The 27,300-nt window shown below is 43.3% G+C and overlaps 4 protein-coding genes across 11 annotated transcripts in view; 2 read left to right on the top strand and 2 right to left on the bottom strand.

Moving 5' to 3' along the window:
• The window catches only part of myh11a (myosin, heavy chain 11a, smooth muscle), a 30,465-nt gene extending 29,139 nt beyond the window's left edge, over positions 1 to 1,326 (top strand). For 3 of the 4 annotated variants that reach the window (XM_017416938.3, XM_017416940.3, XM_017416939.3), the window contains one exon: positions 187 to 1,326. In XM_017416938.3, coding sequence (XP_017272427.1) covers positions 187 to 316 — 130 coding nt within the window. In that variant the 3' untranslated portion in view covers positions 317 to 1,326. The remainder of the gene's footprint in view (positions 1 to 186) is intronic. The other variant, XM_017416941.3, reaches the window with a different exon arrangement.
• Positions 1,327 to 1,969: 643 nt separating this feature from the next.
• Positions 1,970 to 5,311, bottom strand: nde1 (nudE neurodevelopment protein 1). Its single transcript, XM_017416942.3, has 9 exons — positions 5,151 to 5,311; positions 4,697 to 4,784; positions 4,411 to 4,564; positions 4,074 to 4,222; positions 3,632 to 3,768; positions 3,155 to 3,331; positions 2,990 to 3,075; positions 2,750 to 2,904; positions 1,970 to 2,488 (listed from the first exon to the last, which is right to left on the bottom strand). The coding sequence occupies exons 2-9, from the start codon at positions 4,780 to 4,782 to the stop codon at positions 2,395 to 2,397; spliced, it is 1,038 nt and encodes a 345-aa protein (XP_017272431.1). The 5' UTR covers positions 4,783 to 4,784; positions 5,151 to 5,311; the 3' UTR covers positions 1,970 to 2,394.
• A 348-nt stretch (positions 5,312 to 5,659) lies between these two features.
• On the bottom strand, positions 5,660 to 10,827 carry panx1b (pannexin 1b). The gene is made up of 6 exons (XM_017416884.3): positions 10,449 to 10,827; positions 9,208 to 9,329; positions 7,702 to 7,901; positions 6,941 to 7,445; positions 6,708 to 6,861; positions 5,660 to 6,611 (listed from the first exon to the last, which is right to left on the bottom strand). The coding sequence occupies exons 1-5, from the start codon at positions 10,627 to 10,629 to the stop codon at positions 6,718 to 6,720; spliced, it is 1,152 nt and encodes a 383-aa protein (XP_017272373.1). The 5' UTR covers positions 10,630 to 10,827; the 3' UTR covers positions 5,660 to 6,611; positions 6,708 to 6,717.
• Positions 10,828 to 11,112: 285 nt separating this feature from the next.
• Positions 11,113 to 27,264, top strand: marf1 (meiosis regulator and mRNA stability factor 1). 5 transcript variants are annotated; one of them, XM_017416959.3, is made up of 27 exons: positions 11,113 to 11,206; positions 11,708 to 11,904; positions 14,356 to 15,237; positions 15,456 to 15,609; positions 15,726 to 15,940; positions 16,120 to 16,237; positions 16,329 to 16,501; positions 17,683 to 18,201; positions 18,993 to 19,144; positions 19,268 to 19,426; positions 19,517 to 19,703; positions 19,857 to 20,035; positions 20,169 to 20,249; positions 20,335 to 20,574; positions 20,663 to 20,782; positions 20,873 to 21,051; positions 21,182 to 21,402; positions 21,502 to 21,644; positions 21,745 to 21,878; positions 22,014 to 22,216; positions 22,461 to 22,688; positions 23,325 to 23,564; positions 23,654 to 23,899; positions 24,025 to 24,085; positions 24,172 to 24,276; positions 24,666 to 24,839; positions 24,953 to 27,264. In XM_017416959.3, exons 2-27 carry the CDS (start codon positions 11,764 to 11,766, stop codon positions 25,141 to 25,143), a joined length of 5,445 nt encoding a protein of 1,814 aa, XP_017272448.1. In that variant the 5' UTR covers positions 11,113 to 11,206; positions 11,708 to 11,763; the 3' UTR covers positions 25,144 to 27,264. The 5 variants fall into 5 exon arrangements, 4 of the variants coding, with proteins under 4 accessions (XP_017272448.1, XP_037830656.1, XP_037830655.1 ...); XM_037974728.1 differs by having other exon boundaries at positions 14,356 to 14,574; XR_005232961.1 differs by lacking the exon at positions 24,953 to 27,264 and having other exon boundaries at positions 23,654 to 23,907; positions 24,666 to 24,702.
• The last annotated feature ends 36 nt before the right edge of the window (positions 27,265 to 27,300 follow it).

Consider the following 27,300-nt stretch of genomic DNA (forward strand, 5'->3'; position numbering starts at 1 on the left):
AGCAAGGAGTTGAATGAGTTACAGATAACCAGCGTGCTAACCCGAACGTTCTGTTTCATCGTTCCCTCTGGTGGCGTGGTTTTCAGACTAAGCTTCCTAACGAGCGCCAGCGCCCTCACGTCCTCTCACTGCCGCCCTGTTTGTCGTCTGTACGCCCCTGTGGCGTGCGTTTCTTTTTTTTTTTAGGCGTGGAAACGAGCCCTCCTTCGGCAGCGTGCCGCGGCGTATGGGCGGAGGCCGGAGGGTGGTCGAGGACGCCTCGGAGGAGGAAGTGGACTCCCAAAGTGACTTCAATGGAACAAAGGCCTCCGAGTAAGGAATGGTCGGAACAACAAGATGGCAGGGTTACAGTTCAGGGTGATGTCTGCCTCTTAAACTGCTTTGCTGTCTTCTACAACTCTTCAAACTATATATTTTCTAATTTCCAGTAGTTTTATTGATCTTCTGGAGCACACGTTCTTCCCACGAAGCCATCAGAAAGAAATTATATCTGCTAGAGGACTTGTTTTAGTAGCTGTTTATTTTTCACTGTTTTGGACTGCACTGAATATCTAATTCTTTCTTACGCAATATTTTGTACACAAATAGGTGTTTCTAATTATCACCTACTTCAAATTTAAAGCAGGAGCGAGTAAATCCACAGATTGATACCTTTTTTTTTTTTTTTTTACTGTTGTCCTTTTGCCTGTGACTGCTGTTACTGTTCCAGAGCAGCGCTGAAATGGACTCAGATCGGACGGATAGAGTAACGTCTAAACACCGTCTGCTTCCAGTCAGGGCTGACTTTTGTATCCAAGCAATTATTTAACTTTCTAAAGCCACTATTTTACATTATTTGCACCTTTCCTGTGGCCGAATATGTTTAGATCTCTTCTGTTTTAGTAACGATTAAACACCGGAGGTCAAAGAAGGGATAAATTCACTCCATCTTTCAAATCATGAGCCACATGTTGATGCGGCACTCGTTCTCTTAATCTATGTTCAGATTCACTGTACATGTTTTTAAAAGCTCCCGATCACTCGACAGCAACTCTCTCATTCGATAAAATATAATCAACCAATGTTTACATGACACCTTTTTGTACACTTTAATTGTTGAACCACCTGCACAAGAAATAAAGATCTTGAAAAATATCTTTAACTTTATTTTTTCGGGGGGGGGTTATTTTCCATCTCGGTCAGTAACGTCACACTTCTTCATATTATTCCCTTTTCTTCACTCCAACAGGAAAAACGATAAGTAGAGTAACTCAGGCACAAAGATGAGCAGTAGAAGAGGCGCCGAGTTAAAGACGACCTCAGTAACGTTTAACCCAAACGGGCGAGCAGCAAACACGAAAAAATAAAATCTACTGGAGTAACACCAGAAATATTTCAGTCCAAAGCAGAGCTGTCGTAAGCCTCGACCCATTACTCTTCACAGATTTTACTCAAAACTGTGCTCATCTTTAACCTGAAAGAAGAAACCTTCCACGACTTTTCAGGAAATAAAACGTTTCGTTTCAATTAAACATGAGTCACAGGTTCAAGCTCATTGCATTGGTTTGCCATCCATAAAATCTCAGATGTAAAAGGTGGCGAAACGATGAAAAATGGATGGATTTTTTTTGCTCTGGAGCAAAAGATATGCATCACAAATTATTACTGTACACTCAGTACATGTGCCCAGCTAAAGTCCATCTGTGAAAAATGTCAAACACAAAAATCTATGAACATTGTATTTTTAAACATCAGATCATTTCTGGGTTCACGGCAAACAAACTCAAACTGAGGAGTTAAAGTAGAAATAATAATAAAAAACTACATTTCTTTTAGCTAATTAAACAGTTGAAGATCTCAAAGAAAAGCTATTTATTATATTCCTAATCATTACTGTCTAAAAATTAGTTCTGGTTACTTTTCAAGCCAGTGGTTAAACGAATATCCATGAACCTTTTGTTTCTGTATCAGTTTTTCCTTTTATCACAGCTTTGGTTGGTCATAAACTATTTTTTTTTTTTTTTTTTTTTTTTACAAATCCCATGCCACCTTTTTGGTCCCTAAACCAGGATCCTGTTTCAGTGCTTGGTCCTAAAATAGGTCATGATTGAAAGGTAAATGCAGCAGCTTGACTAATGAAATTCATGGGTGACGCCACAGAGCATCGAGGATACAGAGGAGGATAAGGTGCGAGAAGTGGGATCTGCATTTGTTAGTGTCGCACACAACGCTGTGCTGCTTCCTGTGACGTTAGCAGAAGTCTGTGGGCGCCGCGCTCCTCGCTCTGAAGGGCGAGATGCAGGAAGGGAACCTTTCCTGTTTTATGTAGTTCCACAAAACGGAAGACGGGGAAGACGGCTCCTGTTGTTGCAGATTAAGAAGAGAGGAAGGAGGACTCGCCCATTTTTTACCATCTTATAGCAGGATTTTGACCCCTGCCTGTGGAGACTGGGGACCCTGGGAGACGCCTCTTGGAAGAGCTGGTCCAAACTCTAATCGCTTTACCAAACTATAAAAAAATAAATAAAAAATACACTCATGAGAGCAAACCTTACAGAACATTACATCTAGAAAATAATACAAATACAACCCGTTCCAAAAAAGTGGTGTAAAAATGTAATGATTTGCAAACTTCAAAAACCTGTATTTTTTTACAGTGGAACATTTTAATGCATTTTTACTTAGATTTTTACACATTTTGGTATAAAAAAAAAAAAAAACCTGACGGATCAGAGGTCACATTCAGAACGCTGCAGGTCTTTGTCCTCACCTGTCGTACTGAGGAGGCGGGCTCAAGCTGCTGGTTCGGACATCAGGTCCTGCTTCTAAACCCGAAGGACTACACGGACCGGCGGCGAGTGCTGGTCTGCTCACAGACGTGTCATACACGAAGTCTCGACAAGACGCCAACTTTGACTCTAAATTCTGACAAAAATGGAAAAATAACATGTCAGTTCAGAGTTGAAAGAAGAGATTCTGCATAAAATAAATAAAAACATTCAAATCTTACCCCAACTTTTCTCAGCAGCTCCCCAACAATGTTCAAAGCAGAGATTCTGGCAGACGTGGTGAGTGGGGTCCCTGTTAGACCATCTCCTTAAAACAAATTTGTGAAGTACATAATGTACATAATGTAAAAAAACAATTATTTAAATAGATGTAAATGTCTTATTACCCCTGCGGATGCTGGAGGCAGGAGATGTGATGTACGAGCTGATCGGTTTGGAAGGTGTGACGGGAATGGACGGGTTCACTGGAGAGGAGCACCCTAAATCTGAACGATCTGCATCTTTGCCCAGACTGCTGGACGGTCGTCTTTCCTTCTGCCGTACTGCCAGCTCCTGCCGAAGGTCTGCCACAAATAAATAAATAAATAAATAGAGCTGTTTGTGAGCACCTACGCAGTAAAGTTGTTTCCATTACACCGCACCTAAAATGAAAACTAAAGTCAAGATAAATTAACAGAGGAACAGCACCACCTATTGGTAAAAACGCGATTATACATAAAGAGCTCCAGTTTAATGAGGAGAAGAATGATTTTATGATCACTGAACCTGGTGTTGATTCAACAAGAAAAGAACATGGCTGCGCACGTGAATTTATTTAAACCAGAATGAAAAATTCACCGACGGAGCGTCCGGAGTGCGCTCACCTCTTGCTTCATCTTTGAGCCTCTGTACAGACTCGAGCAGGTTCTCCTTCTCGTCCAGCTCGCTTTCCAGGAAGGCGTTCCTCTCGATGACCTGGTTCATCCGCTGCTCGAAGTCCTCCAGAGACATGATGGTAGCTCTGAGACATGCAGAGAGAGGACGTCCATCAACTAAAGCTCATCTGATTCACCGCACATATCGATGAAGATAATTGTGTGAGCGTGTCAGAGCGAGGCTGATCAACATGGAAACCTAACAAATAAAATACTAGAAATCAAAAAAACTATAAACCAATTATCTGCAACACAGTGTGTTCTGACCTGGCCTAATAACTCATCTGTTATCCATACTTCTTTTAACGAATTAAATACGGACAAGAAAGTAGGTAGGTTTTAAACTTTAAAGCTGATTTGTAAAATGAAATTAAATCCACGACACACTGACCTTTTTGTTCTCTCTAGGTCATCATTAGCCTGTTCCAGTTCTCTGATATACTTCTGCAGGTGATCTCTGATTGCCGTAGTCTCTGCCAGATCTTCCTCCAGCGTTGAGATGTGCCTCAAAGCATCAGAATGCTGGGCCTCAAATTTCTCCTGCGTACAGAACAGAAAAATGACACCGAGTGCTTCAGAAGGGAGGTCAATCAATGCAGTCGCCGTCACGTACGTGCTGCATATGGGGTTTGCAAAAAAACGCGTCGTATGTGGAGAAAAAGCAGCTTCTGTTCTTCTAACTGTAACCAACCAGAGCAGCAGAAAATGACGAGCAGCACATGATCTACCTTTACATTTTCCAGCTCCATGCGAAGTCTGTTATTGTCTATCAGTAGCTCTTTGTTTCGACCTTCACACTGCTTCAGCTCGGTTTCCAGCTCCGCTTCATAGTCTCGACTCATCTGCTGGAACTCCTGCAGCTCCTCCTGAGCCTCCTCAGCTCTGAAGGCAAAAGCATTACAAGAACGTCATCCAGATCAGCTGAGGCATGTTCACGTTTCATGACACCATGGTGGTTATACAACAGTACACCAATAAATATTATTTAACACAGGAAGTCGTGACGCTGATTACCTTTGCAGCTGTATGTGTGCTTGTTCTTTCCAGTGTCTTAACTCCTCCTGCAGGGATGAAAACGTGTGTGCTGTCGGCTCCTCCATGTCTGCAGGTAAAAAGGAGGTATGCAGATTGAAATTAGAGCCTCAAATTCCTGTGCGTGAGGGCGTCCTAGCACAGCCGTTAGCATCTGTGCTAACTAGGGTTAAGCGATATGATGAATCGTCATTTCATCACACAGTTAAAAGGCCAAAACAAACCTATATATATATATATATATATATATATATATATATATATATAAAACCTAACGCTTCTTTTAACGCCTTTAAAGGCGGAATCATACACACCGTCGAAGAATACATTCACCGGGCTAACTCTGTTTAGCTACCTTAGCTAACGCAGACAGCTAGCGGACTACATTAAAATAAACAACACAGCACCTAACTGAGCCAAAACAGACCTAACTCACCTTCATGCAGAATAAACAATTACAACAAGCTACGCTTAGGGGAATGTATTTCGATTTAAGGCTTATTTTTTTAGTTGTCAAGTAGACTTGAACCAACTAATCTTCTGTTACGTTAGGCTAGCACTAAGCTCACCAACCGAATTCAAACAAAACTCTGTTTCTACATTCCATTGGATAACGTCGGTGACGTCAGGCACACGTTAACCAATCATATTAAATAACGAGCCTTTAGCCTTTTCCCAGAGGGCGGGGCCTCCTGACAGAGTCTCCACCAATCCGCTGTGAGGATTCTTGCTGTCACGACCGACAAGCATAAATTTAATTTCCTTTATTAAAGGCTAAAATGCTGCAGTACTCCTTATATAGTAGTTACACATTTGTTTTTACAAACTGGCATTTTCTAAAGGCAAATATACTAAATCTTAGTGTAATAAAAGTGAATTAAAATTTAATGTGATTAAATTGGAATGTATTTTATCAGAAGATGTTGCAATAAATTGACCCCGGAACTCATTGCATTTGGATTTTATTTCCTTACATTTATGGTACAGTGGTCTATGTGAACACATTAGGAAGTAACTTTATTAGTTGTTAATTTTCTTGAGTTATTTTTATTAGTTTATTACTATATAGTGTTAAGGTTAGTAAATATTTAGGAACTGTCTTCATTTTATCATAATACAGAAGAAAACACAGGATGCAGGTCTTATCTGTACAAATAAAAGCACAAATTCTCTTTAACATTGCAAAAGCTGTTCCGATCTGTTAATTTCCTCATAAGATGGAGAGAATGCAAGTTCGTCCATACAGACAGTTTTGTATAATCAGGTCCATGCAAGTCTTTAGAGTTTATGAAATATTTGAGGCTCTCAGAATAAAAAGACATAAAATATGCAAACTGCACACAGAAAAGCCCCTTTTGAGCAGCGGATTTCTCTCTGTTGACACAGAAAACAACAAGCCCACCGTGCTGCTCCTCAAACTTGTGATCTCACGCTTGTATTAGTCGTTCTCCACGTAGAAACCTCTCATAATTAATAGCTTTGCAACAAAAACACTTCATTTGTTACGAATTGTTTTGTCCTTGGAGGTAGGGTGCAGACCTACTGCTGTCAGTGAAAACAATATGGCTTAGACTTTGATCAAAAGGCAATTTAAATCATACAAAAGTAGCATGTACTATAAAACAAGAATTTTTTTCATAAAAACACAAGATCTGCAGCTACAGATCTTAACATTGTAATGCATTATAAATAATACAAATGTGACCTAAACTGTCAATAGGAAAGCTACAGGAAATCAACACAGTTTTTCCACTGGAGCTACAGTGCTGTAGATCTATAAACATCCAGCATTTCAGGTAACAATAAGTGCACAGTTTCTGTTTAGGGTTCTTGTTTTCCCTTACAGCAGGATTCATCATCATCATCATCATCACCTGAGGAGATCAGGCAGTGTGACCTGAAAGAAAACAAGCAGAAGACTTAACTTCTCAGATAGATATCGTTTTAATTAAATGATGCGCCATCTATAAAAGGGTTAAAGGTTGTTCCTTACTTCAGCTAATTTATTCTTCTGGTTTCTTTACTTCTTTATTTTTTGTGGACATCTTCCGACTGTCTAAGACGTCGGTCTTCACCTGGCCCAGGGTTTGCAGCAGACACATGGTGTCAAACCCCTCATCTCCAGCCAGCTGCAGCAACTCCAGCACCTGGTAACCACAAATGTCAGCTATTTATATTTAAAAAAAACTGCTAAATTTGACGTACAGTGTTTCAGCAGAGACTCACCTGCAGACACTTAAATGACTTCAGTTCACTCAGGTTCTCTTGCAGGAACATTAGATAGATACTGAGGTCGTTGTAGACGGGTCTGATCACACCCAAAGCACCGAATCCAGGAAGTAACTCGTAAGGCCGAAGGAAGCCGGAGCTCTGCCGAGCCGGTCCGAAAGCTGCGTACACCACCAGCGGAGAAAGAAGCATGTAGACGCCCAGGTTGATGTAGCTGAGCAGCCTGAAGACCCCCACCGCCACCATCTTACACTGGATGGCCGGCGGCACCATGCTGTTGTTCTTCAGCACTCCCGTCCGCAGGTCGCAAGGAAACTCGTCAATGAGAGACGCCAGCAGGATGTAGTAGCCAAGGTAGAGGCACGCCAGCAGCAGGATCAGCAGAGTCAGGACCCGACAGACCACGTATTTTACAACAAGGATGTGAGTGAAGCGCTTGGTCTTCAAATACTGTTCCACGAGGAGGTATTTAAAGCAGCCCTCTGCCAGCTCCGAAGCACTGCTGCAGAAGAAGGCACACAAAGAATGAGATTTAATTTAGCATTTAATATAATCTACCAAAAAAACCTACATGTAGTTACATGTAGAAAAGACAACAGGAAGGAAATGTTTCAGCTTAAGTGCAGCTTTGAATTAAAGTTTTATTAAATTTCACATTTTTTCAGAAAATATTAGTCCCGATAGACACTTTTAATTCAAATTCTCTCACTGATTTTCTTGGTTGTACGGGAGAAAAAAAAATAAAAATTTGTGTTCACCTCTGGCTGTCCTGGTTTGCGTCCTTGTCATCTAAAGAGGCCAGGTTTTTGGCCAGTTTGATGGCGCGGTTATAAAAGCGGTCCAGCTCCTCCATGATGAAGCTGAGGTCAGACGAGAGGTGAGGAGCTGCCGTGAAACGCCAGATCAGGGCTGGGATACACATGAGGATGGCCAGAGACAGCAGGATGTACGGAAAAAACTGAGTGTGTCAGATAAAAAAACAAACAGATTAGAAAAACGTGACATAAATAGTGAAAAGCACTGATTTTGTTAAATTTTTAGATGTGTAAAACTTCATTAACCCTGCAGCCAGACTCGTCGAGGCCTTTTTTAAGCTCTCTCATCAGTCAGAGGTTTTAAAACATGTTGGCTCTTCTAAAACATCAATATGTAAACTGCGTTTAGCTAACAAGACCTAAAGTGGGTCGCAAACATATCCATCCCTCTTTCTGTTTTATTGCCTTAAAAACTGGAATTTAAATGAATTTTTCATTTGATTTTTAAGGACATTTTCTTCAAAAATACTACAATTTAATTAGGCTAAATGCGGACAATAACTTGTTTTAAATCATTTAAAATTTTTAACTCAACACTTTGTGGACTTTTGCAGCAGTTCCAGCATCAAGTCTCTTGAAGAACATCCCCACAGCATGATGCTGCCACCACCATGCTTCACTGTAAGGATGGTGTTCTCAGGCAGTAGATTAGCCTCAGACATGGTGTTGTCCTCGATGTCCTAAAGGTTTGAGTTTGGTCTTATCTGACCGCAGCAGCTTCTTCCACATGTTTGGGGAAGTCCAACTTTTCTTTTCTTTAATCTGTGTCTTTTTCCTGCCACTCTTCCATGAAGCCCAGCTCTGAGCAGCTTATAGTGGTCCTCAGGACAGAAGAGCTGCTCCATCAGGGTTATCTTTGTCCTCCTGGATGTGTCTCTGATTAATGTCCTCCTTAGCTGCTCTGTGAGTTTTGGTGGACGAGTTTCTCTCTGCAGGTTTGCTGTGGTGGCTTCATCTTTCTGTTTCCTAATGATGGATTTAATGGAGCTTCTTGTTCAGGGTTTAGGATGTTTTTTATAACCCAACCTTCTCCACACCTTTTATATCTGACCTGTGTGGAGAGTTCCTTGGTCTTCATGATGTCTCTTGCTTGGTGGTGGCCCAAGGTAAAGGTTGGAGCTTGAAGCAAAGGGAGATTTAACTTAATTAACATGGAGTACATTTTTAGGATTTTTTGTTTTTAATTAATTCCAGCTTGTAAGGCAACAAAAAAGAAAGATTACCAGGAGGGATGAATACTTTTACAACCCCCTGTAAAAGTATTCAGTCTGGGAATAATCGTGACACGTAAATAATCTTGTGTAAAACAGCAGAGAGCACTGTTTAAATATTTAGAGCAATTAGAGACAAGAATGTTAGTGTTTTTTAAAAAAAATATATTTATTACCCCAATCATCGAACCAGCAGATCGTTATTAACTACAAATCATTTCCTTTAGGTCTTGTGTACCTTGTGTAGCCAAAATGGTGAACTGTCCGCCTGTTGCTGCACCGCTGCCCAGCAGAAGGAGTCCACATACGCTGCTTGTTTCCAGGAAAAGTTAGTGGGAGGAAAGCAGCTGATCTGCGTCCCTGAGAAAAGAAAATAGAGAATCAGAGCTGGCGGAGATTCACAGGAGTGTTTGTCGGCCCTCCCTCCTGGCCCGGTTTGTTTTGTGAGCTGACTGAAGCAGACTTTGTGTCAGTAATTAGTAAGCCCATGCTGGGCCAATGACCCACATACTCAGACAGTCAAATATAGGGGCAGCGCCTATCATATTTACATGTCTGCATTTTCAAACACATGAACTGGGCCTGTTCACTGTACATACCAACGTCTGTGAGCAAAATATCTTGTGACCCGCTGAAAGTCTCAGGTAATGACGATGTTAGTTTAAAACTGGCAGGGAAGACGGCGGGCGATATGCATTCCTTCAAGGTGTGTTTACTGCTGAGTTTCTTTCTCTATTTGCATAGTTTTAAAATGAACTGTTCAAAATTTATTCATACTCTAATGAGCCTTTTTCAGGCTAAAGCAATAACTTGTAGGCTATTCATCATATTTACATCACTTTAGTGATAAACAGATAAAGTACAAGACAAATATATGAGTTTTATTCCTATTTTTAATTAAATAAATATCAGATTGCTTCATGAAAGTGAAACTTTCTGCATCAACGATGGATCAATCTAACTTTTATGCAAAGAAACAACAATAAAACTGCTTATTTATATGAAAAAAATGCCTCTTTGTGTACCTTTGCTACATATTTCTCTCAGTTTAAAGTACAAATCAGATATAATTTGTGGTTGTTGTTTTGTTTCCACTGCACTCAGAAGAAATGGATGTTCTTGACCACAGCACTTCTCGGTCTGAGGAGGGATGGATGCATGTTAATGGATCTGCTCTTTCTCTGCACCACCCAGGGGGGATTGCAGAGATTAGTGAACCTGCTTATGGATCATGTTTTGCTAAATGAAACCTAAGTATTCAGACGTGTTTGCTTGTTTATTTGCTCTTAAGCCCTCCTGTTTCCATCAGCAGCTGCAGCAGTGCTGCGTCTGTTTGGGCGTGAAAAAGGGTGGAGATCAGAACCACACCTTTTCCACACCTGTTTCTTGTTTTTTTCTGTCAGTGGATGCGTCTCTCCCTGCAAAATCAGATCAAGCTTGCGTCAGATTATTTAATCCACCAGAACTACAACAACTCACCTACTGATACCTCTTGAGCAAAAGCGAGAGAGATGAGAAACAAAGGCAGCCCCACCGCCAGAAACGTGACTATTTTGTCCACAGCCAGGTCCAGACGGACCCCTTTGTACTTCGCCTCCTTGGCATCCTTTAATAAAAAGTCAGAGAAGACGTACTCCGTGGCTACAGAGGCAATCGCCATCGCGGATGACAACAAAAATCCGTCTAATTGATCGGAGGAGGTGTCGCCCCTTTGCCAATTAGCCGAACCCGAATTCCGTGTGAGGTTTCACCGAGAAAACAGAACAGAAAAATAGAAATACAGTTTAAAGGACGCATCTATTGTCCACCCACTGGCTGATGGTTGAACCTGCTGTCCCGTTACTGAACCCAGACGCAGCGTGGGCGCTGGTCCGCTAGAGGGCGCTAGAGGGCGCTAATAGTCCGCCAGTACACCGCGTTAATTGAGGCTTTTATAGGTCAAATTTAAATTATGTCCAAAAACATAAAGATTTTAAAGCTATAGTTACCTTGACCTACCCTCAGTCTATTTCAAAACGTGTGATATGGGGTCAGGACGTGAACACGGCTTGATTTAAAAGCTAAACCGTGATTTTAAAAAAAAAAGTGTCGTAAAGTAGCACCGGATCGCAACGAAAACAACGGTGGTTTACGACAGCCGCGTCTGCTTTCCGGCAGAGTCCGTTACAAAAAGGTGCGCGTTCCCAGGGAGACGGACAGAGAAGGGGAAGAGGATGTGAGAAACGAAACCTCCGCAGGTAGACAATTAAGTTAACAACACTTGCAAAATTTGGCTCGCATGGGTTGTAAATAAGTGTATCTTTTATTTTAAAGTTTTGGGTTGCCGTAACGCAGTGGACGGCAGGTGATAGCGTGAGAGCGGCTCTGTGTGTGTTTATTAAAGGGTCGACGGACCTGCTGATGTAGCCTGAACAGCTACATGAGTTAAGTTTGTTAAAAGGTTCATTTCAGTCCGTTTTAAGTTTACTAGTCCCACTAGCTGACTTAAATAACAAGCATGTTTAAAAACGTCGACTATAATGTTAGCTAGCTCGTAGCTAGCTCAACTTTATCGGTGTTTTTGTTTTATGGCTCGCTGGAAAACAGAAACTCGCCAAACTGTTGATTTAAAGCTGTTGTTACGAAACCGAGCCGGACTGTGTTATCAGGAATTAACCACTGACTAATCGATGTCCTGGTTCTCTGCGGACCAAATGACAAGTCAGAGGTTTGTGTTTTTGTTTACTTTTGTCTGAAAGGTAAAGCATGAAGAAGAGAGACGGAAGTACGGTGAGAGGCCCCCGGCGTGTGTGTGATGGAAGGGTTGGGAAAGGAGAAGCCTAGACCCGCTCCATGGCTTATTCACCCCAAAGCAGAAGCCTCCAACCTGCTATGGAAACTCAAAGACTGCTTTTCCCCAAACCAGACAACTCCCTCTCATCTGTCAAATAAAGACGTAGGTTCACATTTCGACACCTGATTTTACAGCTGTAAGATAAACACATGCACATATTCAGGGTGTTAGTTAGTGAAGTTAGTTTTCCGAACAGGTTCTAAGTGTCTAGCTGATGACAGCCACGATCACAGCGAGGTGTGGATAATTAACTTTGGTGAAAAGAAAATGTGTCCAAGTCAAGTTTATTTGTATAGCATATTTCAGCACAAGGCAGTTCAAAGTGCTTTACATCAGAGGTCCCCAACCCCCGGGCCGCGGGCCGGTACCGGGCCGCACAGAAAGAATAATTAACTTACAGTATTTCCGTTTTGTTTTTTATTTTCAGAGTCTGAACGACATTTATTTTGAAAAATGACCAGATTGTCTCCACTACATCCGTATATGACTCACTCTTAATCCTTGTCAAAACGCTAATCTAGGTCACATGATATCTTACCGCTAAAAACAAACTCACAAACAAACAAGCTAGCAAAATGAGTAAAAAACAAACGTTTCTGGAAGCCCTAGATGGGACCATCTCATTACTGAGAAACGGGCTCAGGGCTCCCACTGATTCGGCATTATGGTGAGTTGTATTTTTTGTGCACTTTATATTTGTGGAGCATCTTATTTTGAAGGGCATGTTTAAACACATTAGCGGAAGGAGAGGATGTTATTCATGTTGATAACCCAATACCAGGATGCAGCTAACAAAGCTGCGAGTACACGTTGGATTTACTTTTATTATGTTTTAAAAGATACCCCAGTTTTCATGCCGGTCCTATCATTTTATTTTGTTGTATGTATCCGCCACACCTTTAAAGGCCGGTCTGTGAAAATACTGTCTGATAATGAACCGGATCTGTGGATCTAAAAAGGTTGGGGACCGCTGATTTACATCATAAAAACACAAATTTAAAAATTCATAATAACAACATGCAGTCGTCAAACGAGATACCGCTATACATCCATTTATTATGGTTCAAAAGTAACCATAAATAGGTGGGGTTTTAGCCTTGATTTAAAGAAACTTGGTGTTTCAGCTGTTTTGCAGTTTCCTGTAAGTTTGTTCCAGATTTGTGGTGCATAGAAACTGAAAGCTGCTTCTCCTCGTTTGGTTCTGGTTCTAGGGATGCAGCGTAGACCAGAACCAGAAGACCTGAGAGGTCTGGAAGGTTGATACAACAACAGCAGATCTTTAATGTACTGTGGTGCTAAGCCATTCAGTGATTTCTAAACTGTTTTAAAGTCTATTCTCTGAGCTCCAGGGAGCCAGTGTAAGGAGTTTAGAGCTGGGGGATGATGTTCTCTAACCTCCTGGTTTTAGTGAGAACGCGAGCAGCAGCTTCTGGATCAGCTGCAGCTGTCTGATTGGTTTTTAGTTGTTTTTTTTTTTAGGCAGACCTGTGAAGACACTGTTGCAGTAATCAATGCGACTAAAGATAAACATGTGGATGAGTTTCTCTAGCTGGGACATTAGTCCTTTAATCCTGGAAATGTTCTTCAGGCGATCCAAGTACCCGGCTCCCTCATCGTGTAACCCGTGTCCCGCTGTCCGAGGCGAGGTTTAACAAGTGCTGAACTGTACGTCTTTTTGCGGAGAATTTAAGTGCTGATGTTGACACTCTAATTTATTGTATTTTGGCACTAAATGTGGGTGACATGGTGGAGCAGGGCTTAGACCTGTTGCCTCACAGTGAGTAGGTCGTGGGTTTGCCTCCCTGCTCCACATGTTCTCCCTGTGGAAGCGCTGGTTCGTGCCAGGTACTCCGGGTTTCTCCCACAGACCAAAAACATGCATGTTAGATTCACTGATAACTCTAAATTGTCTCAAGGTGTGAGTGAGTGAGTCTGTATTTGGTCCTGTGATGGACCTGCATCCTGTCCAGGGTGTCCCCCGCCTCTCGCACAGCGACTGTTGGAGACCGGCATTAGCTTCCCCACGACCCAGAAAGGAGAAGTCTGTGAATGTAAATAAATGGATGTATGACCTTAAATGGAGAGAGAGAGAGAGGGTGAGGTAAAATAGGCAGCTGTGGACCATTCATGGTGAGGAAAAACGGCAGCAGCAGTCACTGCACAACTTTCCCAGAAAATCTCTGATGCTTGCCTGATGTTCGTTGTAGGTCGAGCACTGAATCGTCTGTGGGTCAGGGTGTCGAGCTGAGTGACACACTTCACTGCATGACTAAAGATTGTCCTACTTTTGTGTTTTGGGGGGTTTTTTTGGTCTAAGAAAGCTGAAAAATCGCACAGTGTGAACCCTGCTTAACACTTAACCATTTCAAGTTACTCATTAACTCCACTCCCGTTTACTACTTTGCACTTTTCTCACTCTGTTTCCCACGTCATACGGCAGTTCTTCAGTGTGAGTATGTTCAGCTGACTGTCATGCATCTGTTTTATGTGTGTTTGTTTTATCTGGATCTGGAGATCTCTTTGTGTGTGTGTTTTTCATTTTTAATATTTCAGAATACCCACATGGACAACAGAAAGGCTGTGCTGGAACTGAAGGATGTCCCTCCCCCTCCTCCACACCACTCTCCCCCTTCCCAGTTATCCCAGTCCTTTTCTCTGGCACCTCTCTCTTTGCCTCCTCCCTGCTTGCTGCCTCCTCCTCAGTTTGCACAAGACTCCCACCAAAAACACCCCCTACCAAAGCAGCAGCAACAAGAAGGGCTTAGCCCCAAAGTAAGCATTTGCACCCACTGTGACTACTGCAGCACAGATGGCTATGGCTTGTTGGGTGGCAGGGGGGTTGTTGGTAGCAGCAGCAGCATCGCCGGCATTGGCACATTTCATTCAGCCCCGAGTTGTCCAGGAGCGCCCATCAGTAGCAATAGAAGCAGGTTTGAGTCTTGTTCTGTAGCCTCATCTGTTCATCATTATAATCATAGCCTGAGTTGTGGTAACAGAACCGAAGCGACTGATTCCTTGCTCAGTTTTAGTTTCAAACCTCAGCTGCCCTCTTCTGTTGCTACCTCTCAGCCCTTTTCGTTACACCCCTACTTCCCCTGCTGCTCAGGGCTTCGCCACAGCTGCTCGGCTGTACCTCTTTCGCGCAGTCAGCCCGGCACGTTTCCCTCTTCTGCACCCCCGGCTTCTTCTGTTTCCTCCCTGCCTGCTCCCTTGCAAGGGTCTTGCCTGGCTTCTTCTGGTTTTAACACGTGTGGTGTGGACTGCAACCCGTCACTCAGAACGTCTCAGAGAAGTGTACCCTGTGATCACCCGACCACCACAACCGTTACTACGTCAACCACCTCGGTGCGCCGCTGCTCTAATTCTTTGCACCTAAATGTAGAACGCACTGTTTGTGGGAAAGGGGCGCACCTCTGCCAGGAGTGCTTGTTGAAGGTTGGTTCAGGTTCACGTTATTCACGTCATTTTGTATTTGCATGTCATGACTGTGGAGATGTCAGGATTCTCTACTTCCTTTTTTTTTTATACATTTCTGATCATCAGTATCTTTGTATTTATGCTAAAGAGTAATTTATAGTTTTTTTCTGTCAGTTATATTTCAGTTTGCATTACTTTTCTGTTTTGTTTTTGTTGTTTCCTCCTTCAACTTGCAGCCTAAGAATGATTTATCTTCAGAGTCTACAGTGTGGCCCAATGTTCCTATTCCTCAAACTGCTTCTGTCCCAATCTGTAACGGCTGCGGCACATCCCCCGATAACGTAACGCTAATGCCATCCACCACACATGGGAAGCCTGGCCATAAGTACGGTTAGTAGAACTGAAAGTAGTTTTGAATTCCTATACGTCTGCTTTGTGTTGGGATTCACTCTAAGAGAAGTCATCTCAGACTGTTAAGATGCTCAAAGTTGTTATGGTTTTGTTAGGTTCCCCAGAGAATAGTGGTCCTGAGAACATCCCGCCTATAGGCGTCTTCTGGGACATCGAGAACTGCAACGTACCCAGTGGACGCTCAGCTGAAGCCGTGGTCCAACGTGTCCGCAACAGGTTCTTTCGGGGACACCGCGAAGCTGAATTTATTTGTGTCTGTGACATCAACAAGGAGAGTAAAGCTGTTATCCAAGAGCTTAACAACTGCCAGGTATCAAAGCTGGAACTCATTTTGTTTATATGTCCCACTGAGATGACGTTTATTTAATTTGATTAAGTCAATTTGGCGTTACTTGTGTTGTCTTGGCAATAGTTCTGTTATTTTTGCATTAAACTGGTGTCCGTGTTCTGGATGGTTCTAAACACGCTGTGACTTTGTCTTTTCATCAGGTTACAGTTGCACATATTAATGCCACAGCCAAGAATGCTGCGGATGATAAGCTTCGTCAGAGCCTGAGGCGCTTCGCTGAGACCCACACCGCACCCGCAACTGTCGTGTTGGTGTCCTGTAGGTTTTTTATTTTAGATGAATTAAAACAAACTGCAGCCAGGTAGCCATAAAAAGATCTACCATTAGTGTAATTTCTTATCGTTTACAGCGGATGTGAATTTTTCCAGCGAGTTGAGCGACTTGCGTCATCGCCACGGTTTCCAAATAATCCTCGTCCACGGCAGCCACACGTCCTCAGCTCTGCTGCAGCACGCCCACCTTCACGTGGCGTTTCAAGAAATTACAGCTGACCTGCCGCAGCGTATGCTTGTCAAAGCACAGGTAGGCATTTCGCATGTTACATTAGAGCCTAAAAGAGATTATTTTTTTTGTTTGTGTTTTTTTTTTTTTTGTCTGTGCTGTACTTAAGGTAAGTAGTTACTGTGCAAAATTATAAATAAGAGATCATTTCAGTGGGAGATCTTCAAAACTCAAAGTGAGGCAGTTTTAGTAAACTACAGTGCTGTCAGACTTTTCAGACCCTTTTCAGTTTTTCATATTTTCTTGTTTCAAGGATTGTTTACAACTTTCCCCATCAGTCTAAACACAATTCTCCACAACGGCAAAAGCAAAACATTTAAAGTCTCCCATTTAAATGAGCATATTGACACTCTTCAGTTTGTACTTGTGTTAAACTCTTCTGACAGCCTGAAGTCCTCTTGGAAATGGTCTTAGATGCTTGGCACGTCTCTCTTTTAAAATGTCAATTATTTGGAGCATAATTCTTTAAAGCTCATCCAGATTAAATGGATCATCGGTGCCAAGTTCTTTTCTTGCCTGTCCTCATATTTTCTGTTGAGATCAGGCCCAGAATTACTCACACTAAAACTGCTCTTGTCTTATTTTATCTGTAGACCTGATCCTTTCTCTTGTTTAAACTTCTAGTGCTCTGGAATCTGTTTTTATCCATAAATATAATTTTTCTGCATTCAATGTCTGTCTTCTCTATCTAGTCTCCCAACTTCTGAACGATGCTGCCTTCAGCAGACCCATTTCTAAATAGCTGATACACAATTTTGCCTTTCTTTAACACCTTTTGGAAGGAAGAATTATGGAAAATCATTGAGTTACTGGTTACTTGACTATTAGTTTAGTTTGTCATCACTTCCACACAATTTAAATCTGGGTCTGAGTGGGTTAAAGTGAATCATCTGCTCTGACAACTTAAAGAGGGTTTTTATCTTTGCAGCCGTATCGTGTGTGAGAAAAGGATGGTCTTTGCAGGCCTCATCTCAACGATGACGCTCTAAATTTTATTTATAGTGATCATTCGTCTTTGACTCAATCTGTTCAGATCACCATCAAGCAGAGAACTTACAAGGGTCTGAAAACCTGCTGTCAGTACTGTTAAGCACATCTAGCTACTCTTTTGATCTTAAATAAGACTAAACTGCTTCAGTTTCTTATAAATATGTAATTGTACAAACCATACGGGCACAATGTCTCTTCCTCCCCTCCCTCAGCCCAGTTTCAACCTCCTCTATGTGCACAACCTTCCCATCATCTGTGATAAGAGCCTGAGGAACGCTGTGAAGCTCAGGCTCCGTCGCCTCTCAGACAACTGTGGTGGCAAGGTGCTTGGCATGTCCCAGGGCACCGCAGTCCTCCGCTTTGGCAGCCCCGAGGCGGCTGCACGGGCCCGCAAGAGAATGGAAAATGAGGATGTCTTTGGGCACCGAATCAGCCTCTCTTTCTCCCCAAGACCCCGAAACGAAGCAGGTCCTGAGGTTGAGCTACAGTCTCAACCCTGTCTCTTGCCTCAAACTAAACCCCAGACCTTTCAAACCCAGGATTCAGTGTTCGCCCCTCCCCCGTCCATACCCTCCTTCTCGTTTTTGCCTCTGGAGAACCCCAGATCGCCGAGAAGGCCACGGCGAGCAACCCGCCCATGCCCCACCCCTGGCTCTATGCCCGAAAGGCCCTACAGCCCCAGGAGGGGGTCCAGTGGGCCTCCTGGTGGTGCTCCAGCCAAACCCCATCAGGTCAGCAGACTCATCCACGCCTGCTTCCCCTCAACCTCCTCTGCCCTCTGTCCTTGTCTGGGCTGCCATGTCAGTCATAGTAGCTTCTCCTCGCCTCGGTGTCCTAATTAACTAACAGCTCTAACTGCATGTTTGCCTGCGCTAGCATCATACTTCTTTATTTATTTTTTTTCTGACTTCCCTGCATGTTCATTGGTCATATATATGGAGATTTTGTTCAGTTTTTATCCGACTGCACACTTCTGCTTTTGTAAGTACTTGGTTTGTTTTGTTCAGTGTCTGTTTTATCCCTTCAGTAATTTTGTGAGAATTTAGCCCACAGTGATTTACAAACTGGCCTTGGCAGCTGACTTGGCTTGTTGTTTTTGTGCCTAATTGCAACCAAAGCATCCAATAATAACTGTGGGAGAAAACTGACCCATTGGTGGATAAACTAGGGATGATGCATTTTGAATTTTTTTTTAAACTTTCATCAGTTCAAAACGTCTCTTATTCGTATGTTTGCTGAAGCAAAAAAATACTTTTAGCACATTTATTCTAGTGGCTGAATTTAAACTTGCGTAACTGTGAAATTAAGTTGTTTTCTAATAATCTAATTTTGAATGTGCATCCCTAGTTTGACCCCAAATTGTCAGTTTTTGCCCACTGTGATTTGTCCCGGCCTTGTTTCCATACATCCTAACAAATCTTACTAATCACTTCTAATCATTGTATTGCATTTAAACGCACGTCTCTGAAAAGGCACGAACCGGATCCAGGAGTGATAACTTTTTCTCCCCTGTGCGGTTTAGGAGCTAGGTAATATGGAGGCCAAGTCCAGGATGGGGCTGCACCCTCTGGAGAGAGGACGTGCTGCCTCCTCTTCACCTCACAGAAATGAGAGAGGAGCTCTGGAGCAGCTGTCTCAGCCTGGCCTCAGAGGAGAATCTGTATACAGGAAGAGGTAAGCACAGACGAGCTATCTTTACCATAAAATATCCACTCCAGTGGCAGTATTATGTGCAGTTGTGGATTTCCCTGAACATGACAATCAGCTAAAAAGCCTCTGCATCTTTCTGTGTAAAAGAGAGGGTTACAGTCCACAAAGTGTGACCCAGTTGTCCGTAGAGCAAAGGGACAGGAGCTCAGGGGAGTTCCATATTAGCACCCCGTCAGCCTTCAGCAAGCTGAACCTGCACATGAGCTTCAGTCCTCTTGTCATGTCTCAGGGGTCCTGGTCTTCCAGGTACAAGTGCTTTTGTCTATCACCTTGTGTTAACAAATTTAACAGCAAGCAATGTTTGTTTAAAATGTCTTAATTTCCTTCAACAAAAAGGAGTGGATCCCCCTGTCTGTCCAGCCGCTCCTCACCTCTGCTCGCCACGCCTCATGGTTCTTGCAACGAAGGTCCTCCTGAGCCTTTTTCAGAGGGGGCGGAGCTCCAGGTGGCCAACCTCGACTACAGAATGTCTCGCAAAGAACTGCAGCAGACTCTGCACGACACTTTCTCCAGATATGGGCAGGTAAAGTCAGCTCTGGGAAAACATTAAACCGACTGTGCACAGATCGTCCAAATGAACAGAATGCCAGTGTTCGCTTGTGATGACCTTGAGGGAGTAATCTCTGTGAACTCGTGTTTATAAAAACTTATCTTTTGTGTGAATTGTTTCGTCTAGGTGAAAGCTGTGGAGCTGAGCCCCCACACTGATTATCAGCTGAAGGCCACAGTTCAGATGTTGTTCCTGCAGCAAGCCATTAGCGCCGTCAGTGGTTTGCATCGTTACAAGATCGGAGGCAAACGCATTCAGGTGTCTCTGATCACTGGTGGCAACAACAAATCTCTTTCCATGCTCAGGTGGAGTGTATATATGTAGATATTACTGCAGACTAAAAGTTTAATATGTAATTAATCATTGGACTTTACAAAAAACATAAATGCTTACCTTAGCTGTAGAGATTTTTAAATTTAAATTTGATCCTTTTTACAGCACGGAGATCATCTGCATTCTGCAGGATGCACCTGCCAACTGCCTTCCTCTCTTTAAGCTCACTGAGATCTATGAGAAGAAGTCAGTACTTGTCTCAGTTCATGCTTTGTTCTTACTTTTGCTCTACAAAAACAAACAATTCACTTGTTGTTCTCCCTTTAATTAGATACTCCCGTAAACTTGCGATCAGCGACCTGTACAGGCTGCCAGATGTGCTTTCAGTGAGGGAACAGGGAGGCTCGAGGCTTGCGTGCCTTTTGTCCAGCAGCCAAATTCGCCAGAGCCCGCTCGGATCCTCTCAGTCTCAAGAAGGCTCTTCCTCGGCAAGTGGGAGTCCCGTTGTGTTTGAGGAGCTCGAGTACCACGAGCCTGTTTGCAGACAACATTATGCACAGCAAGACTTCAGGTAGAGAAACTTGGAAAGAAATATACGTGGAGGTTCTGCAAACTATAGCTTCTGTCTGTCACTGATTGGGAGGTTTTTCTTTTTGTAGTGAGGCTGACTTTGACCCCGACTCCTATAAAATCCCATTTGTTGCGATGTCGCTGAGCAGTTTGGCCTCTGAGGTCCACAGTCTGTTGGAGTCACACGAGGGCACTCTTCCACTGCTCAGGTAACAACCACCTCTTCAATGCATTCGTAAACGTTTTGTTACAAAATTCATATTTGCTCACATAAAACGGCCGTTTTATTTTCATTCTAGCTTTCCAGACTGCTATGCTGCAAAGTTTAGCCCTCTGCAGGTTGGCAGTGAGACACTGGAGGGCGCCGTTTCTCTGGAGCATCTGATAACCTGCCTTCCTAGTATTTCAATTGTCACAGCTCAGAATGGTTTCAAAGTCATCAAGTGGCTCCATAACAAACCACCTGCACAAAACTCGGGTATGAATATTCACAAATTTTATAATTTTTGAGTTTATTAAGGGTAAATCTGTTTTTCACCACACAGTCTCCATCTTTACCAATATATTCAGGTTTTTCAGTAAAGTTCTTTGTTTTGTTTTGTTTGCAGAGCCATGGATTCAACGCTGCAAGAGTCCAGTCGGTAATCCCCAGCTCATCCAGTTCAGCAGAGAAGTTATTGACTTGTTAAAGAGCCAGCCAACCTGCATCATGCCGATCAGCAAATTCATACCTTCGTATCACCACCACTTTGCCAAGCAGTGCCGCGTCTCTGACTACGGCTTCTCCAAGCTGCTGGAGCTTCTGGAGGCTGTCCCACATGTCCTGCAGGTTCTCCATGAAGCCTCACTTGGAATACTTGTGTCAAACTGGACATTTATTTACGTTTTTGATTTTTTCATATTGTGCTTTAATTTTCTTTCCCAACAGATACTGGGCATGGGGACCAAGCGCTTGCTGACTCTCACCCACAGAGCTCAAGTGAAGCGTTTCACCCAAGACCTCCTGAAATTGCTCAAGTTTCAAGCCAGCAAGCAAGTGGCAATTAAAGACTTCATGCAGGCGTATCATTGGTCAGTCTGAGCTGTAGATGATGGCTTTTTGATGTGAAGTCTCCTCATAAATGGTTGAAGTAACGAGGCTGGACGTTTGTTGTTGAATCTGTTGCACCAGGTGCTTCTCCAGAGACTGGAGGGTCACTGATTATGGCGTCTGTGACTTGATGGACCTGCTGACGGAGATCCCGGACACCACCATCACCATCACACCCCAGGCCACAGACACCGTCATCTCTGTTCCTAAAAGGGGTCAGTTTGAAACGATTGAGAATTCATTTACGTTTGCTTTTAAACTTTACCTAAAAATTGTTAACTTGTTAACTATTGACATCTGTAATCTTTTGCTCATTAAAAAAAAACAACTATAAATGTATTATTTGTCAGAGCGTACAGTGGAGGAAATCGAGCGAACCAAACAGTTTGGGAAGGAGGTGGTGGACCTCCTCCGCCATCAGCCTCACTGCCGAATGCCCTTCAGTAAGTTCATACCCTCCTACCATCACCACTTTGGTCGGCAGTGCAAACTCAGCTACTATGGGTTCACCAAGCTCCTGGAGCTCTTCGAGGCGATCCCTGACATTCTGATGGTAAGCTGCAAACGGTCCTTTGTGTTTGTCTTTATTGGTCTCCCAAAGAATATTTCTGGGTTTTAATTGTAGCCCCGACGCACACGCTTGTCTTTAACATTTTTAATCCTGTTGATTCTAAATAAGTTGTCTCATTCTAACATCACATCGCTGCTTGACTTGGTGTTAGTGTTTTGACCAGGGGTATTTATTTAACAAACTCAGAAATGCATCTTCCGTACCGAGTGTCCCCCTCCTCCATCAGGTGCTGGAGTGCGGGGAGGAGAAGGTGCTGACTTTGACGGAGGTTGAGCGCGTCAAGGCCCTGGCTGCCCAGCTGGTCAGGCTGCTGCGTTCTCAGAAGAACTTCAGTCTTCCTGTCAGCCAGCTGCTCATGGAGTACAGCAAGACCTTTGGTTACGGTTTACGCCTGCAGGACTACGACGCCAGCTCCCTCCCTGCTCTCCTGGCCAAACTCTGCCACGTTGTCAAGGTAAAAGGGGATAAAAGCAATAAAATTCAATTATAAATTGTCGATGCTGATGTATACGTAAACGTTTCTTTTTTGGAACTACTCTGTACATCTTATTAATTAAACGTGCAATTCAGGGCTCTTATTGGATGCAGTGACTTGTATGTCTGATAGAAAATAATCTTTTCGGATTTAACGGTTGGAACAAGTGCCAAAAAGATGTTACAAATGAGAGAGATGAGCCTGGGCAAAGCTTCCTGTTAAATCTGAACAGTCTTTTTTTTTTAGACTCTGAGAAATTAAACAACCGCTTTTTATGTTTTAATGCAACTATATCTCTCCCAGCGAGACGAAGTGGACCACTTCTGTTTCAGCCTCCCGCCCTTCTCACTGAGAGCTGGCTTCCCTGAGTGGCTGCATGTCTGCACTCCCTCCCTCCTTGTTTATAAAGACTCTATAAAAGGACCGGAGCTTCTGCTTAGCAACAGTGTTTTCAATCTCCTCTGTAGAGATCAGGTTTGGAGGAAACGACCTGCCTCCAGAGAATTATTGACAGCTAAACTTTAAGTCTGCGTTGTTTGTCAACAACCCGAGTGTTGATGCTTGTATCGTGTGCAGAGGACAAAAAGCTGCCTTTTTATTTATTTTTTTATTAAGGTGGTGGATGGCCTGGAGGGTCGGGAAGTACAGCTGATCAACAGGAAGTCTCTGCGACTGCTGACCTCCCAGCTTCTGGCTCTGCTCATGTCCCAGGAAAACGAGCGTGTCGCCAAAGGCATGAAGGTGGAGGAGCTGAGTCGCCTTTACCAGACAGTTCACGGCGCCCAGTTAAATCCATGTGAATATGGGTTCCTCTCTCTGAGCGAGCTGCTCAAGAGCCTTCCTTATCTTGTGGAGGTTCGTTTCTTCAGAAACTAACATTTTTCTGAGAATTTACTTCTTTTCTCTTTACTGTTTCATACTCTTTTTTTTTTTTTTTTTCACAGCTGTACTGTGAAGAAAGCGATGGAAACGATAACAGCGCTGACACCGGTCATGGCTACGAACGGGTGAGGCTGACCAGGCTCTACCAGTTTGCCCGTAACGTCCGCGCACTGCTCCACACCTACCATTACAACCAGATCTTCCTGACTGAGTTCCAGGGGGCTTACAGTAAATTTACAGGCTGCAGCCTCGAACCGCGCTCGTACGGGTACATCTGCACTGACGAGCTGCTCAGTGCCATCCCACAGGTGGGAAGGTATTAGGATTTGGGAAATTAAAAAAAAGGTTCTTTTATGTTCCTGGATGACGGAAATTGTTAATTTCTCTTAACTTTCCTTTATTTTCCTCTTTGGTTTTGGGTAAATTTTATTAGGTGGTCTGGATTAAAGGACACGGTCATAAACGGATTATCGTTTTGAAGAACGATATGAAAGGTAAGTCCAGATGATCGGTTCAAATCAAGAGACTTCTGGCAAAGTGTAATCAGGTGTACATATTACGGCTCGTCTGTGTTTCTTAGCAAAGACGAGCTCTTCAGTCCCCAGCAGCCCCCAACCAGGAGAGGGGGCCGAGAGTCCAAGAGACAGTCCCGTCAGCAGCAGGACGTCTGGAACCCAAAGTCCGGGTAATCCAAGTCACACAGATGTTCATGTAGACCGACTTGTTCTGCAGACTTTGACATCTCAGAACTATCAAAGCACCAACACGATTACATTTCAACAATTCGCAACAGATTTGGATCCACAACTTCTTAAACGCTTAAACATTTAGTTGCTGGTGTAAATAAGGCCTCCTTTCTTGTTTTGATTTGTGATTTCACCTGCTGACATTTTGAAGGTGGTTCTGGGCATTTTGTTTTTGTTCCAGCTGATATAAAACAGAAACTGCAATTTAATTTTGATGCAGTTCATATTCTTAAAAAAAAAACTATCTCTGTAATAAAACAAAAGCAGAAGAAGTCGAGCATCAACTGTTGTCAGAACCTGAACTCTGGGTTTGTGTCGGCCCCTTCAGGTGGTGAAGCCATCGCAGAATCAGAGCTGTTGTTTCTGCCGTCACCTCTGGACCTGTTGTGTGGTCCTGTGCCGTCCTGCCTCCCATCCCCTCAGCTCCATCCGGACCCTGTGGTCCTTCAGCAGATGGACCTGATCAACTTCGAGAGAACGCCACCACCGCACCTACCAGCAGGTCCGTTTCCATGTTGGTTTCTGTCGTTTGAAGTTTTAGGAATTTGAAAATTTACATCAAACATTTGACCCCTTTTTTTGCACTTCATCCTACCTGTGTGTGTGTGTCATTAGGGAGCGAGTCTGAAGACGCAGCTGCAGACGACGCCTCTGACCCGCCTGAGCAGCTTGGCGGCTCGGCGGCCTCCAGAACTCCTCCACCCTCCGACACGAAGAACCTTTTGTCCGTGAACAGCCCAGGCAGGAGAGCCGGTCGCAGCAAAATCAAACTAGCTGCCAACTTCTCTTTCACAGCCGGCCTCTGAAACCCAACGTCTCTCATCCCGTAACTCTGAGAAGAAGAGTTAAACAGCCTCACTACGTGGAAATAACCCCTCAGGAGGCGATTGTTGCCTTTCTGCGCTTTCTCCGTCTCATCAGCCGCATTTTCTCAGTTCAAAATATCCCACTGATGCTCACCAAGCTGTGATCTACTTCTTGCAGATTTTCTGCAGCGTTCGACTAACAAATTGTTTTCTTCTGTGGTCTGTTTATTTTCCTCCCAAAAGCAGGCGACTTCTAAGAATGTGCGTCCATCATCATCGTGTCGAAGAACAACCGAGTTAGTTGTCACCGTACGGAGAGGTTTCAGTTTGTAAAACTGACAGAAAAGAACATTTTGGTTTTTTTTTTTATATATAAGATTTGTCAGGAAACCGTAATAAGGAACCTTCAAAAGTTGCCGTCTCCCCAAAGACAGAAGCTTTAATTTGATTATAATTTAATTGCAAACGTGATGAGCAATCCGGCTGATAATCTGCTGCCTGTTTAAGTCTTTCTGATTTTTAAAGTAGCATGAGGTCCGTGTCGTCTCTGTGGAAAAATAGGGATGATGTTTTTAGTTCCTTCTGTATCCTACAGAGGATTTGGTAAGAGTTCGGCCTGAATTTGTTGCTAAATGAGTAGAAACCGGTGTTAACCGTTCAGTGTCTTCATGAAACGATAGGTTGTAGCCTGAGCAGTTCTTAGATCTAAAGGTTTTCCTGCACCAATGGCTACTCCTTTGTTTTTTGTTTTATTTTATTATCATATGAGCTTAAAAGCAAAGACTTGGTTTCTTCTAATGAAGGCCTGAAAGAAAAAGGAAAAAGCACCTGAAACTCCTGCAGCGTCTTTAAGCAGAAACTGACGTGGTTGTATTGTTTGTCTTCAGTCAGCAGCTTGTGTGTGTTTGTGTGGTTTACACTGGAGTAGGTGGTGTGAAATGGGCAAGGTGTGCATAACTGAGTTTATGCAAGGTGTAATCCCAGGAGGAGATGATGGGAAGTTTAAGATCAGTCTTTATTTCTGCGTGAACCTCAGAGCCGGCGTCACTCTTGCAGCCGCCGAAGAAGAGCTCAAGGTTCGATGTTTTAACCTTTTGCTGCCAGCGGGCGCTGGGGCTGGCGGTGACGGGTTTGAGGAGGGCAGCGTGCGCTCCTGAGTTTAGGTTTTTAATGGCTGTGAGTTTCAGAGGAAAGCGGTGGGACGGGAGGCTGCGGGAAGCCTCTCGGAGGGACTGATGCACACACAGGGGGCCCTCTGCGGCTCCCTGGATTCTGCCGGGCTTTTACAATGGCTTGTATTTGCCACGGCGCTGGAACAACGGGCCATCTTTCCTCTGTGCCCTCTCCTCCCCTAAGGAGTCTTTTTTTTTTTGTTGTTTTTTAAACTTACAGACGCGTGTTAGTTTCAGTGTTTGGCGTTAAATCGGCTGCTGAAACGCCACCAAATGTCTGCTGCTTGTAAAGTTGGGCACGAACCCAGGCGCTGGAGTCGAAGGCTGCTGTTTGGAGAATGGGCAACGGCCCATTTAATCAGTTAAGCATTTGGTCTGTTTTGAAGTATTCTAACATAAGTTTGTCAGACTGGATTTGGTGTGAGAAGGTTCCACCTGCCGTCCCGCCGAAATGTGAATCAGAAGGGTTTTAAAAATGGGCTCATTTTTTTTTTCTAATTTTTGTTTTTGTGACGGTCAGGAAACCACTTTGATCGTGTTAACGACAAGCAATGACTTAAACTGCTCACAATTAATGCCTGGATTTGAATTTGGCCACATGAAGGCATTATTTTTTTTTTTTTTGTGATTTCAACAAATCTTAGGTTCTCAAAGCTACAGTGACAACTAACTCGCTTTCCTGAGTTCTCACGTTGGTTAGATCAGTGAGAAGCGCCTGCATCTGGTGAAATATGCACTTATGCATAGTTTTTAGTTCATGAAAATGCAACCAAGGATTTGTCTCTGCCTCTCAGTTCTGCAGAGTTTTGTTCCCTTTAAAGTTGTGAATTTATGTTTACCTGCTTCACACTCACCTGTCCCCTCAGATTCACTGCCTTCCTGCACCGGAAGTTGTTGTAAAGAAACACTGAAACGACTGTTCTCAATAATAAATTTCACAAGCATCGTTTCAGGTTTTTTTTGTTTTTTTTTTTTTGCTTTGTGT

The sequence above is a fragment of the Kryptolebias marmoratus genome, linkage group LG3 (genome assembly GCF_001649575.2).
Source record: "Kryptolebias marmoratus isolate JLee-2015 linkage group LG3, ASM164957v2, whole genome shotgun sequence".
NCBI lineage: Eukaryota > Metazoa > Chordata > Actinopteri > Cyprinodontiformes > Rivulidae > Kryptolebias > Kryptolebias marmoratus.

What these genes read in the sequence shown, in the direction of transcription:
- marf1 (XM_017416959.3), top strand. Translation starts at nt 11,764, where the DNA reads ATGGAAGGGTTGGGAAAGGAGAAGCCTAGACCCGCTCCATGGCTTATT. An exon ending in AAGAGCTTAACAACTGCCAG is followed by an intron (nt 15,941 to 16,119) that starts GTATCAAAGCTG and finishes TCTTTTCATCAG; the next exon opens with GTTACAGTTGCACATATTAA. An exon ending in AAATCTCTTTCCATGCTCAG is followed by an intron (nt 20,036 to 20,168) that starts GTGGAGTGTATA and finishes TCCTTTTTACAG; the next exon opens with CACGGAGATCATCTGCATTC.
- panx1b (XM_017416884.3), bottom strand. Translation starts at nt 10,629, where the DNA reads ATGGCGATTGCCTCTGTAGCCACGGAGTACGTCTTCTCTGACTTTTTA. An exon ending in GCAAACCAGGACAGCCAGAG is followed by an intron (nt 7,446 to 7,701) that starts GTGAACACAAAT and finishes CTTCTTCTGCAG; the next exon opens with CAGTGCTTCGGAGCTGGCAG. An exon ending in AGTCATTTAAGTGTCTGCAG is followed by an intron (nt 6,862 to 6,940) that starts GTGAGTCTCTGC and finishes TGTGGTTACCAG; the next exon opens with GTGCTGGAGTTGCTGCAGCT.
- nde1 (XM_017416942.3), bottom strand. Translation starts at nt 4,782, where the DNA reads ATGGAGGAGCCGACAGCACACACGTTTTCATCCCTGCAGGAGGAGTTA. An exon ending in GACCTAGAGAGAACAAAAAG is followed by an intron (nt 3,769 to 4,073) that starts GTCAGTGTGTCG and finishes TGCATGTCTCAG; the next exon opens with AGCTACCATCATGTCTCTGG. An exon ending in TGCCTCCAGCATCCGCAGGG is followed by an intron (nt 3,076 to 3,154) that starts GTAATAAGACAT and finishes ATTTGTTTTAAG; the next exon opens with GAGATGGTCTAACAGGGACC.